This window comes from Halichoeres trimaculatus, unplaced genomic scaffold (assembly GCF_033239565.1).
Source record: "Halichoeres trimaculatus isolate MK-OKI-2021-1 unplaced genomic scaffold, fHalTri1.1 fHalTri1_scaffold_8, whole genome shotgun sequence".
NCBI classification, from domain to species: domain Eukaryota; kingdom Metazoa; phylum Chordata; class Actinopteri; order Labriformes; family Labridae; genus Halichoeres; species Halichoeres trimaculatus.
Genome location: NW_027437186.1, coordinates 32,050,615 through 32,063,273, shown reverse-complemented (window position 1 = coordinate 32,063,273; position 12,659 = coordinate 32,050,615). Strand labels below are relative to the sequence as shown.

Genomic DNA, 12,659 nt, shown 5'->3' with positions numbered 1-12,659 from the left:
GGCAGGAGGGGGAGCGAAGCAGCAGCACTGCCATGGCTGTTAAGATCCTGTTATGTTGTGGCGTGTTTAAGAGCTTTATTAATTCGATTTAGCACCACCAACCAGTGTACTGACTGTCAGCAGGCAGAGAGATGCTTATGTGATGTTTGCACTCGGTGCCAGCTCTGAGAGTGAGGTGATGGTGTTTTGAAGCACTCTGTTTATTTTATTTACTTTCATCCTAAACCTCAGATTCAGGCTGATGCAGGAAGGCCCAATAAAAGTACAACTTCATCACATTTTTTGAGTCTGTAACGAGAATATGGGGAGGCTGAGGATTGGGTGATAAGCTGAGTTGGACGATATACTTTTGGATTCGATTCTTTTACTTTTTTGGATTCGATTTAAATTACAACTTTCAGTATTTCTGATTTTTGCAATTTTTACTTTGCTTTTTTTTAACCCCAGACCATGTGGAAAAAGTTGAATGATGATATTGATGTCTACAGACTTTATCAGGCGCCATATTTCCCCAAATAATGCATGTCACATGTGTGTCAGTTTTTAATATTTAGTCAGGGGATCTGACATCTTGACTTTATTCCAACCCAGCTTTTAAACAAATACTAAAATGAAGGACTTCAATTTGAATTAGAAAAATAATTGGTTTTGAATAAAAAAAAAAAAATCATGATTTAGAAACATTAACCTCTTAAGGCCTGAGCTTTTGTCCGGTGTGTATATTTTAATTCAACCTTTCACCTTGTTATTTGGGATAAGTAAGACCTGATAAGGATAAAAACTAAACCTGGTCTTTGTACGGAAAGTTTGATTATTTGTGTTATGAGTTCTCTTCGTGTTATTTTACTTAAATTCTTTGTTTTGTTTTTGTTTTGTTTTTTTGCTAAAATGGGTGTAATGTTGTGATTTCACCAAAAGATGACATGGGCATGTTCCCAAATGTGGCTAAAGGTCAAAGTTTTAAAAAATGAAGGACCATGGGTCTGAGAGGCAGAAATGAAATGTCCACATATGTGGACGTTGGGTCTCAAGAGGGATAAAATAATAATAATAATAATAATAATAATAGGGTACATTGATTTTTTCTCCTACTCCTAAAATCTGTTAGTTTTGAAAATGAAAAAATCTTAATTTTGAACCAAAATATTCCAAATTTGGAAAGACAATTGCAGAAAATAGAGCTAAAATAACATAAGTTTGCACTATATACAATATTTTCCCTCTTGTTTCATCTTTTCCTGTTTGACTAAAGCTTAAAATGACCTGATGAGAAGGATATCTTTGTTGTGCATCCTCCTTCTTCCCTGTTACTCCATTCCTGTCTCTATTCCTTTGTCCTCCTCTGCTTTCATCCCTCCCTCCTCTGGACCAGTCTGTCGTTTAGCGTTGCCACCCTGTGCTGCAAGTATTTGTGGAAAATGCAATTAACGTATCCCCTCTTTTCTCTCGCCTTTTCTCCCTCCTCAAGCTGAGTAATGCATCGCTCCATTAATTCCCGGCATTGCTGCCCGTAATTGACTTTTCTCTGACATGATTCCTCTCCATTGAGTGAATTCTCGCTCCTTATATTTTTGTGACGGCTCTCATTGTGCGTTGTTTACAACTGTACGTGGGGTCTCACACGGCCATGTTTATAAGAGAACTCACAAGACTCAGGGAGAAGATGGACGATAAGAGGAGAAATTAAATGTTGAAGAGGAAGAGCAGAAGAGGAGGAGGAGGAGGAGGAGGGATGTAATGTGGACTCTTTTGTGCGCTCCTCTACTGTCGGGGCCCTAACAGCTTCTTGTCTCTGTGTTACGCTCTGTGGCCCCTCTCAAAACCTGAGCCTCTCCCCACATCAGGGCCATCATGGTGCTCATGATTCCATTTATTTCTGCCTCGCTCTGGATGCATTTATTTTCTAAAGTGATCCCCTATTGACTCATTGTCATGGACTGGCTTGACTAGCCAACCAGTGTAGGCCCAGGTTCAAATCCATACACTAACTGATTTGAACTCCACAAATGGGTCGTGTGTGTTAAAAGATACACAACGAACGACTCCAAAAAAGGCCAAATATCACATTTGAACAAATCAAAACAGCTGCTGTGTTCATTTTTTCCCTGCACCTATCAGACAAGGTTGATACGACTCTTTCTTTTGATGTCATGAATGAACCCCTCCTCTCCCTGCTCACACACTCATAAGCTCTTTCTACACTCATCCCACACCCACGCTACAATCACAACTTATGACCTTTGCTTTCTCCACCTGATTTATCACCACAGCTCCCTGCTGCCTGTCCTCCCCTGAGCTCCACGATGAGAGAAACATTCAGTGAGGTCACATCAACCTGAGCGCGTACAGCAGCGGGGTCAGGAGTGAGCTGTCACTGTGTGCAGATGAACAAACTCTGCTTGATAAAAATTAGCACTTTAGATGTAGTCCTGCAGTATTAGACAAACCCTTCACTCGTAAGAAACTAGAAAGTTGAACTTCTCCAAGACCTCCTGAGTAATAACACACATTTGACAGTCTCCCTGCAGTTGTCACCCAGTCCTCTCCCTCGTTTCTTGGCTCCCACTTCCACCATAGGTTTAAATGACTGAGCGAGAGCATGCTGTACAACAGGCTAATTTCCCCACTCCACTATTAATGCATTTGGCAGGAACAACATTCCATTTCCTGTAATGAGATACACAAATAAATCTGGCTATGGATAGACTCAGGGTGGTGGTGGTGGTGGGAGAAGGAGGAGAAGGGTGGGGAGGGGGGCGTTATGGGGGGGTGCATTGAGACGCATTCTCCCAGCACTGGCATAATTGGTATCGCTGCTTGCAGACATGCAAACCAATCTCTGCACAGATAGGGCTGAGACTCTCTCTTTTCCCCCCTTAAGGCTATTTCTTTTGTCTTTGCGATAGCTTGCACATCCAAGATAGAAGGAGGGGAAGAAGGGGGAGATGTTAATTTGTGAATTAATAGCTTTTCTCTGCAGAATTGCAAATTCTTTTAAATGTCACTATGTTCACCGTGCGAGGAGCATCTGAAGTTGCAAACAGACACTTTGCACACACGTATTTCCCTGCATCAGGTGTGTCTACGTGCATGCACAAATCCTAAAACTAATCCGTTCCCACTCCCCTCCCTCCTCCCGCTCCTCCTCTTCCTCCTCCCATCTTCACTCTCGAAGCTGTCCAGTGTAACATGCTACTTTTAATTTGCAATAACACATGACAAGGACAGATTAATGGCTCTTATGGCACCTATGTCCCTGAAGCTCGTCTTACGGGGGACCTGGTGTACATAACGCGTGTCACACTACATTATCTCTACAGCCCTCCAGTAATGGGGACCTTTTTCTTCCTCAAAGGGCAACCGCTGACTTCAGCCACACTGAGATCACAGGGTACCACTATTACAACGCTTTGCAGTGCTTTTTTCATAGGCAAATTACTGCACTGTGGAGACAAAAACACAAAACATGCAAATACAATCTAAGACTTAAACATTAACACTGTTTGGCACCAAGTTTCCTCTGATTTTTTTTCAATTTACAGATCTATTTTTCCTTTAAGCTCTTCATTTTAGGTGGTGATTTTTCTCTGAGACACTGGGCTCAGGTAGCTCAGACTTTTCTTATGGTTTGTTTTGTTAAAAAACAACAAAGCTGGAATTTTTTGTTTACATATAAGCAATTAAAAATTGCAAGCAGTAACCAAGCTTGTTAAAAAAGGGCATTTTTGTGTTATTTTTCCCTGAGAAACAGCTTTAAATGAGCCACATTTTGATCACTGTATATCCAACCAAAAACCATTTCATGGAAAATAGGATTTTCTACAGACACTTAAGCTTCATTTTCTCTCATTTCTTAGGAGATTATTTATCAAAAAAAAAAAAACATCCTCCCCACCTCATCCTCATAAGCTCATAACCCTGAAAGAGCAGAAAGAGTAAATAGAGAGGAAAGTGTTGTGATCTGATTGACCAAAGCAGAAGAAGAAGGTTGTCTAACTTCAACTTACAATGTCCTATTTTCCTTCCATCCAAGTGGTTGCCACTCCAGAGAACTAAAGAGACAGAAACATAAAAGAAGGAAGTGGCCTGTTGTGATGAGTGCGCTTTGAGATCATTTTCAACCATATCATCCCATCAGCCCCCTCAAAGCAGCACATACACACACAAAAACACACACAAACACACACACACAGGCGGCCCCCACTCCCTCCCCTGCCTGCCTGCCTGCCTGCCTGCCTGCCTGCCTGCACCGGTCTGTTCCTACACCTGTTCAGGCCTCCACCAGGGACATGTTAATTCATAGGCATTAAAAAAGCCAATTGTTTGCAAAACCGATAATCTATTAGCCCTGAGGCGGTGTGTGTCCACTCTCGTGCCTTGGAATGAGAAATTCTGGCTTGGACTGGATAAGCTTCCACTTAATCTTTGAGCATATCTTGGTCTGTTTTCATGCCAGCTCCCTGGTAGTGTATAGTCTAGTATGCAGGCCGAAAAATACGTCAAACTGGATGTTTTGATGCTCTCAAACATCATAAAATTACATAAAATCTAGTGAAAATGTGACTTTAAGTGCTGAATCTAAAATAACTAGCTGATAAAATCAAGTCACAGCTTCTTTTTCCGTCTTTTTTTCATCTTAGAAACAAAAGTAAGAAGCAGCAGCAGTGAAGCCTTCCCAAAGGGGGATTAGAGTTGTATGACAGCTATATAGGATATCTACAGTACATCTAAGCATGGCATGAGATAGAGATGCAGCTCTGAAGGCGTATGGTAAAACATAGGGCATCAAAAAAAAAAGCTGATTGAATCACAACACTCTTTCTTAACACTCGCCCCAGCCTGATATACAACATAACAAGTCACTGGAGACAGCACACAGAAACACACTTGGCTGCAGCGCTGTCATAAATGCCATCTTCTTCCCTTTTCACACACACAGGGAAAAATGTAGGAGACGGCTGATGGAGGGAATTAAAGGGATGGATGTTAAGTTTTTCTTACCATCATCACGTTTCCTCTTCTCGCCGTTAGACCGAGGGATACCCAGAATGCCATTGATGGAGTAGGATCCTACAGGGTCGTTGGAGGCGCTGGTCACAGGGGGCGAGGCCGTGCTGGGCACTGATGGAGGAAACAGAGTTGGTGTGTTTTTATTTGTGGAGGACAAAATCCAAAAAGTATGTTCATGTGCATTTTTGTTTTTTTTATTCCTGGCTTTCTACTTTGTGTGCTGCCTCCTCTTCGCTCACCTATAGTGTGTCCGGGCGTGGAGAGTGGCGTGACAGATCCATCAGGGGACGGGTGGAATTGCTGCTGGACTTTGGTGCGGATAATCCTGGCAAAGTGAACAACAGACACGGATCAATCAATACGGCTTCCAGAGCATGGAGATTTCACACCAAAACCCGGGCGCCCCTAGCCGGTACACTTAAACACGCCACATCAGCTCCACTTATACCCGTGCATGTACAAGTGCTCCACCGTTTGGGGGCCACTTGTATCCTCAAATTCAGGCCCCCCTTCCCTGTCACAAATAGCCAATCTCAGGGCTTTAGGGCCAATCTCTGTGCTCCTATGTGAGGCTGAATGGGTTCTGCCCCCTGAGATTGTGGATTCAATCTCGCTGGATTCTGAGGTTAGAAATATGATAAAGTCCCCGCAGCAGTAAGATGTGATGTGGCGGGAAAGTCTTCATTGCACTTTGGTCTGAATGATCTTGCAAACAAAGCATGAAATCACATCAATTCACCTCAATGATCAGCTTCACTGGCTCTACCTGGCCAACTCTAATAATCTCCCTCCTGCTCCCCTCTCCCTCTTTTCTCCTCACCCTCTCCCTTTATCTCCCCATCGCTCAGAGCTGATCTTTCACTGCTCCTTCTCTCCAAACCTCATCCCCCTTTTTTTCTCATTTCTTCTTTGTACTGTACTTCACAATTTCTGTCTTCCAAACCCCTCATCTTGCCCTCTCCTCTCTTTTATTCCTCTTTGCCTCCCCTCTGATCTCTGTTGTAGTTTTTTTTTCTTGTTGTTGCACACAGAAGTCCTACAGGCTCACTGAAGACCGCAGTCTATATCGATCAGGACTCCAGGATAGAAAAGTTGGCGTCTAATGGCAGTGACAAACCCTCAAATGCAAATGTTGGTCTTTGAATTACATGTAACAGGAAAACAATGGAGTCTCGCTGGGCTAACTTGAGACCTACAGCCACATCAGGTGCGTTTTAATGACATAAAGTAAATAAAAGAAGTGTCTGATGATGTGAAATTAAAGGCCTTAGAGATAATCTCACATCTGCAAATTTGAGGTTTGGTGTAACTCTTTCAAGGTAGAGTGGGATTTAGTGTAGCTCAGCTTTAGCTCTTATGGGACGTGATCGCATTACATTAAACCATGACTGTGGTAATCTTTTGACTGACAGATGAACGTGAGATCATTGACTAACAGGCAGCGTTGTGTACCGACAGAAAATCCCACATGGACGCCCCTCTCGTAGGAGAGGTGTGACAAAAACAGACTTTTACAGACTGCAGATGAGGAGAATGAGGTTTCATGCATGCAGCAGAGAGCCATCAGCTCTGACTCAGGCAGCGATGGGGTTAAGTTCCTCAGGGGCCAAAAATGTACATCACACTCTTTTCATTCCCCTCACTATCTCATGTGTCCTCCACACTCTCTCCTCCAGGCAGGGCAACAAAGGCTCCTCCAGAAAACACACATCAATATTTTATTTGAATTTCTAACATCTCACCACAACAGTTATCTGACCTCATGACTCGAGGGAGCCTCATAAATTCAAGGACTTTGTTTCAAGTCTATGTTGTGGCTATTGAATAAGCAATCTGGATGGTTGAATTAACGACTTCTGTGTTTGGGTGTTGTAAAGAAAAAAAAAATCTCCAAAGAAAGATTAAAATGTGGATCGATACGATTGAAAGCCGCTTAGGAGCTTCTGGGTACGCCTGCGTCTCCAGCGGGTGGAAACTCCTCTCTGCGGCGGCAAAACAAAGTGCAACCCAGTCTCTGTGTAATCTTTAATAATTCATGCAGGAAAAATGTGTTTAAAGCCAGGACATCCTCTTTAGTCAACAGAGCAGAGGTCAGACCTCTGTAACCACAGAGACCACCAGGGGTCCACTGTGTCTGTCTCCCTCTGCCTCTGCCTGCCTGTTTGACTCCTCTTCCTCACACTCCTCCTCCTCCTCCATGTTTCCCATTCCTCCCTTTAAGAGCAACAGCTTGTAACTGCATTAAAAACAGTCGGTAATGAGAAAACTATGGAAAGGTATTACTGGAGTTAAGGTTTTGATACATTCCCAAACACTATTCAGTTCATCACAGGAATTCAATTTAACTTTTCTTCTTTTATACACATAAAAAACAGCAAAACCTCGAGAATAAAAGCAGCTCAGGGCCATTTAGTGATAAGATATACGTTTAAATCTTAAAATAATGTGCTTATTCCTTTACAACCTGAGATATAAAATCTGAAGTTTGCTGCCTTTGTGCACCTATTTGTGCCTTTTTAAAAAGTGATTCATAAATAACCGTTTTTATTTATTTACTTTTTGATTTAAAAAGCCAGTTTTGACAATTTTACCAAAGGTCTAGTTTTAATTACTAATCAGACAATATTTTTGTTTTAAATGAAATAATTTGTTTCATTATCAAACTTTTTCCAGAAGTGAAACATGAAAAGAAAATCTCCAAAACACCCTCAAAGACATTTCCAAACAACAGGTGAAACAGAGGAAGGCATCAAATAACCTGTTGAAACCATATTTTCCACTGCTGTAATACGCTCTGTAATATTTCCATCATATTTCGTGAGGATTCATCTCCTGCATTTAGCTGCCTGTGTTATGAGACTCTCTTCAGCTCATTAAAATGTAATGCGGATGACCAGCTCTCTGGAACAGTGCCTCCTAACCAAAGTTCATCACTCGCAGCCACTATGGGGCTTTTTTTCACTTTGCACACACATGCACACATGAGGGCTTTTCACCGGTGTCCTCTGTCTAAAGACACTTTGTCCACTGCTGTCCCGCTTCACGAGGAAAGGTGAGGGTGTAGGGTGTCTGCTGCTTTGGAACAGAAACTCTTTTATAGTCCTTTTACGCATAAATCGACACGGTTGTAGCGCGGAGGTAGCCTTTAATTTCTTGATTTATTAGATTAAAATAGAACAAAATAATAACAAACAACGAGGATGATACTAATGGTAGCTGTGTGTGATTTTCACTGGAATAATCTGGAATCGTTCAGCCACATCAGGAGCGTAAACGTGAACTGTTTTGTCGCTCCACATTCCCCTCCGTGTTGGGAAACAGAGCAGTCGGTAGGCAATAAAGAGGCTGCTGCCGTCCCTGTCGCAGTGTGGTCCGCGTATTGAACGACTTTGTTGGGTATTTCCCTCCGCCTCTGGATCTGGTTACGCGGTATTGATCGGTTTTTATCGAGACAGATGTGATTCTTCGTGGCCCCAGCCTCAGCCCCCGTGCTGGCTGTGTTGTGGAGGGCCGCGCAGGGGATTGAATTGCACATGTGAGACCACCCTGGGTAGGGGACAGTGTCGTGCTGGGGCTATCTACAGCTCAGTGTGTGAAGATAAAATACAGATCTGCTTGTTTTAGAGCTGATTTATTCCAATTACGCATGGGGAAGGATTTTTCTTGCAAGGTCTCATCTTGTTTTCCAGTAAAATCTTACTCATCCAAACATTTTACGCACAATTTTCGTCAAATATCTAAAACAATAAGCCCCACACAGAATGCACGCACTTTCAAACCATTCGGCATGCCTTTTTAAAAACTAAATTAAATAAAAACTGAAATTTCCACCTACCTGTTGATGGATGAAACGCTGGGAACAGTGTCGTTGTCGCAGACGGCCTCTGCTAGAAGTCGGTCCCTTATCTCCCAAGCGAACATGGTTGGATTCTGGCGCTTGTATTCAGCTATTTTATCCACCACTTTCGGAGTTGCAACCTTTGGTTTAGAGCCACCAATGACTCCGGGTTTAATACTGCCGGTTTCATAGTACCTGCATGGGGACAGAGGGATTTGTTCCTGAATTGATCCTTCCTTAAATTAACAATCATGTCTAAATGATGGGAAAGTTGTAACAAAACCGTTTGTGTGGAGAAAAATCTCCGCCGAATTTGTGTCCAATAATAATAATGATAATTTAAAAAAATACCTTTAAATATAATGGCGGTTTTAACCTATTTATTTGCCTGGGTATGTGCTGTATTATGGGGCTAACTGGGTGCCAGCTGGTTGGTGAACAGAGCAGATTTTTCCACGAAAAGCAGTGTCATTAAAATCACACAATATAAGCAGTGAGACGGACAATACAAAGGACAATTTGGAGCTCGTTTTTCAGTCTCCATGAGCTTACAGCAGCATGCACGACATGCCACCATGACCTGTCTGTAAATGTTGGTGACAAACATTCAGTGTGTGTGAAATGAAATACCTCTGAAATGCCTTCTGATAGCTGAAAAAAATATATTTCAAAATATTATCTCACAGCATCTGTGCTCTGAAGTTATAGAATTATATATAGAGAGCTAAAATCTCAGGTTTAAAGAAGACTGATGAAAAATAAAAGTGTGGTGTTTGCTCATGGGTAATGGCAGTCAAAGGTGAGTTTTTACTGGCTTTGAAATGCATTTTTTTCTTAACATTTGAAATCAACCCTTTTTTTCTTTTTTTTCTTTAAATAATCTTGAAAATGTAATTTCAGGTTGATGATGTGACATGTTTGACATGTTTTTAAATCGCATACAGTCTCCCATTAAATTATTACAGCCTCATAATCCTCTGTGATATTTTTGTGCGTATTTTTTATGCCAGGCCTCCAAAAATTTATTTCATGATTATGATGCTTTTCTCTTGCAAAGGCTGCAGGTGATGGATAGAAAATCTCGGACGCAGAACTGCTGTGTTCAAGCAAAAAAGGGCAAAGAAAAAAATGACCTGCCTATATAACCGATGACTGAGGCTGAAATAGAGCTGGGTGCGCACATACGAGCTCTATAGAAGATTGATGTTTGACACACATTAAAGGGCTCTGGTGGTGGTGGAGGTGGAGGTGGTGGTTAGTGGTGTCGGATCCCCTCTTTTTACCTGCCGAGGATTTTGCTGACACAGCCGTGACTGACCCGTAGCTGTCTGGAGATATCGCAGGGCCGGACGCCCTGGTGGGCCAGCTCCACGATCCGCTGCCGGACCACGTCCGGGAGGGGTCTGCCGTTCACAAACACCCCGCCGAGCTGGTTCACACCGCCGTGCCCTGCGTGGGACACAACAGCAGCACAGGGGAGCATAACATTACATACCTGCAGAGGAAACCGGGGGCTGTGGGTACGGAGCCAAGATGGTGTGTTTTTAGTCTCCTCTACGTGTTTTATTTACATCATGACAGGTTGGATAACATCATACTGATACCCACCTAAATACAGTGTGATGTAGCCAACATGCAGAGCCAATCACATTTTATGCTGGGTTTGGTCCTGGGATGATTTAATAACAGGCCTTATAATAATAATAATAATAATAATAATAATAATAATAATAATAATATACACGTAATATGCTGAAGATAAAATTGTCTTAACATTCAAATTAAAGGAAAATTTAAAAAGGAAAAGCCAAATAAAATAAAATTAAATAAAAGATCTATATTAAATATCAAAATAAACGCTCCTTATTGGCTGGTTTAATTCTCAAAAAATAGGAAGCAAACTCTTTCTCCATTCTAAAAAATTCTGGACTGCCTAGCTGATATTTTCCAGCAGCCTCTCCTCCTCTGCAGCCTAACACATGTCGCACATATTACGTTTCAGCCTGTTTAATTTTCCTCGCACAATTATTGTAAATAATTCAAAGTAGCTTTGATAACTCATATTACAAACGCGGACGGTGCGATTGAAGAGGAATCAATTATTTAGGCTGAGTCCGGCTCTCCTTTACTCATATCGTGAGGAGGAAAACATAAACAGCTCTGCTTCTGTTTTTTTTTTCCTCTTTTATTTTGAAATGTTAAGAGAGACATGGTGAATAAAGTGGAGAGGAATAAAGAGAGACGTTTACATCCATTTACACACAGCAGGCTGGAGTCTCTGTAACTGTCATTTCACAGGTCATAAAAGCTTTGTATTTAAATTTGTGGATTTGTTACTGAAGGGAAAGTGCTGCTCGAAGTCAAACAGACGTTTTAAATATAAGTAACACGTGAGTTAATACAGTTTTACACTAAAAATGTATTTATGCCAAAAACAAACAATTTTAGTCGTACACTACTTTTAAAATATCTGTTTCTGATTTAAAAAAACAAGAAGGCTTTTTGTATTGCATTTATCAATTTATATTAAACATTTAATTTTGAAAGCTTCTCCAGGATAAACTTTGACGTGTTTAGGAGTAAAATCTACAATTGGCTGATTTTTCTTTGGCGTTTTATAATTTTGAGAGCTACCTCTGCTTCCACCAAGAATCAAACCTAACGAGTCTTAATGGACTTCAATTAAACCAAATAAAATCTCTAAGCGCGCGTTTTCAGGTCGGTTTTCTTTGTAAATTACAGCAATCCTCGCAGACATACCTGATTTAATTTTTTAACATGGGTGAAATGATAAACACATAAGAGTTTCAGTGTGTAAACTTCTTCAGATACTCACGGTGCATCGCCGAGAAGGGGTCTGCCTTGCAGTGAATATCCATTGGATAGCAAAGGAAAGAAAGGTAATCGACTGAGGTCGCCGTTTCGCCCGGTAATGCAGCTTTCAAGGAGTAAAAAAAAAAGGAAAGGACCTAGAGTAAAACAGTCCGTGTGGGCAGAGTCCGCGGGCTGCAGCGGTCAACAACTTCTCGTGGAGTTTTCCTCCTCTTCAAACTCTTGGTGTGCAGAGAGGATGTCAGGTGCAGAGCATGACCCGCGCGTGTGCAGAGCGCACCGGCCGCAGCAACATGGACTCAGAGCGGCTCACAGTTTGTCTTTCAGGGACATGATGAGGAAAACAAAAGCAGGAACGCAGAGGGTCCACGGGTCCGCAGCGGCCGAAAAACAATCCTTCTCCTCTGACGGAGGAGCGGCGGGCTCGCGCTCTAATCAGATCTGGGCGGAGATGACAACAACATGGACACGGAGCAGCACGGAGCACTGTGTGTGTATGTGTGTGTATGTGAGTGTGTGTGTCCCCCTCTCCTCCAGAATGGGCTGTGCCTGAGCGGAGCTTTGGGCTGAGAATGAAACCCCTCTGCTTGTGTGTCTGTTTCTAAAAGCTGCAGTCCCACAGATCACCCCCCTCCTCTCCCCCACCTCCTCCTCCTCCTCCTCCTGCTGCTGCTGCCTCCATCCCACAGATCCCTCGCATAGAGATGGATGACTTGTCAGACAAAGGCAATAGATTCCAACACTTTGTGATTCGCCCACGTAAAAACCTGCAGCTCAAATGAGGAGGTCCCTGCATCCGACAGCCAGGAAGGGGAGGGAGACGAAATGGGAAATGATGAGACTTTGGGGTGAGGAATCAAGGAAATTAAAGGCAGGGGGAAGAGGAGAGGAACAGCGCTGTCAGGCTGCTGTGTGTTGTTTAAAGAGACGATCCTCAAATGTTTTCTTATGATGGGATCCCAATAAAAACACAGAGTGA

At 42.4% G+C, this 12,659-nt stretch overlaps 1 protein-coding gene across 7 annotated transcripts in view; it reads right to left on the bottom strand.

Annotated features, from left to right (window-relative positions):
• The window catches only part of pax2a (paired box 2a), a 32,087-nt gene extending 19,773 nt beyond the window's left edge, over positions 1–12,314 (bottom strand). The window contains exons 1-7 of one of the 7 annotated variants that reach the window (XM_074675053.1): positions 11,685–12,313; positions 10,132–10,297; positions 9,479–9,499; positions 8,846–9,043; positions 5,250–5,335; positions 5,002–5,121; positions 4,008–4,052 (exon numbers count right to left, since the gene is read on the bottom strand). In XM_074675053.1, coding sequence (XP_074531154.1) covers positions 4,008–4,052; positions 5,002–5,121; positions 5,250–5,335; positions 8,846–9,043; positions 9,479–9,499; positions 10,132–10,297; positions 11,685–11,727 — 679 coding nt within the window. In that variant the 5' untranslated portion in view covers positions 11,728–12,313. Of the gene's footprint in view, positions 1–4,007; positions 4,053–5,001; positions 5,122–5,249; positions 5,336–8,845; positions 9,044–9,478; positions 9,500–10,131; positions 10,298–11,684 lie in introns of all 7 variants that reach the window. The other 6 variants (XM_074675055.1, XM_074675056.1, XM_074675054.1 and 3 more) reach the window with 6 other exon arrangements.
• Positions 12,315–12,659: the final 345 nt, after the last annotated feature.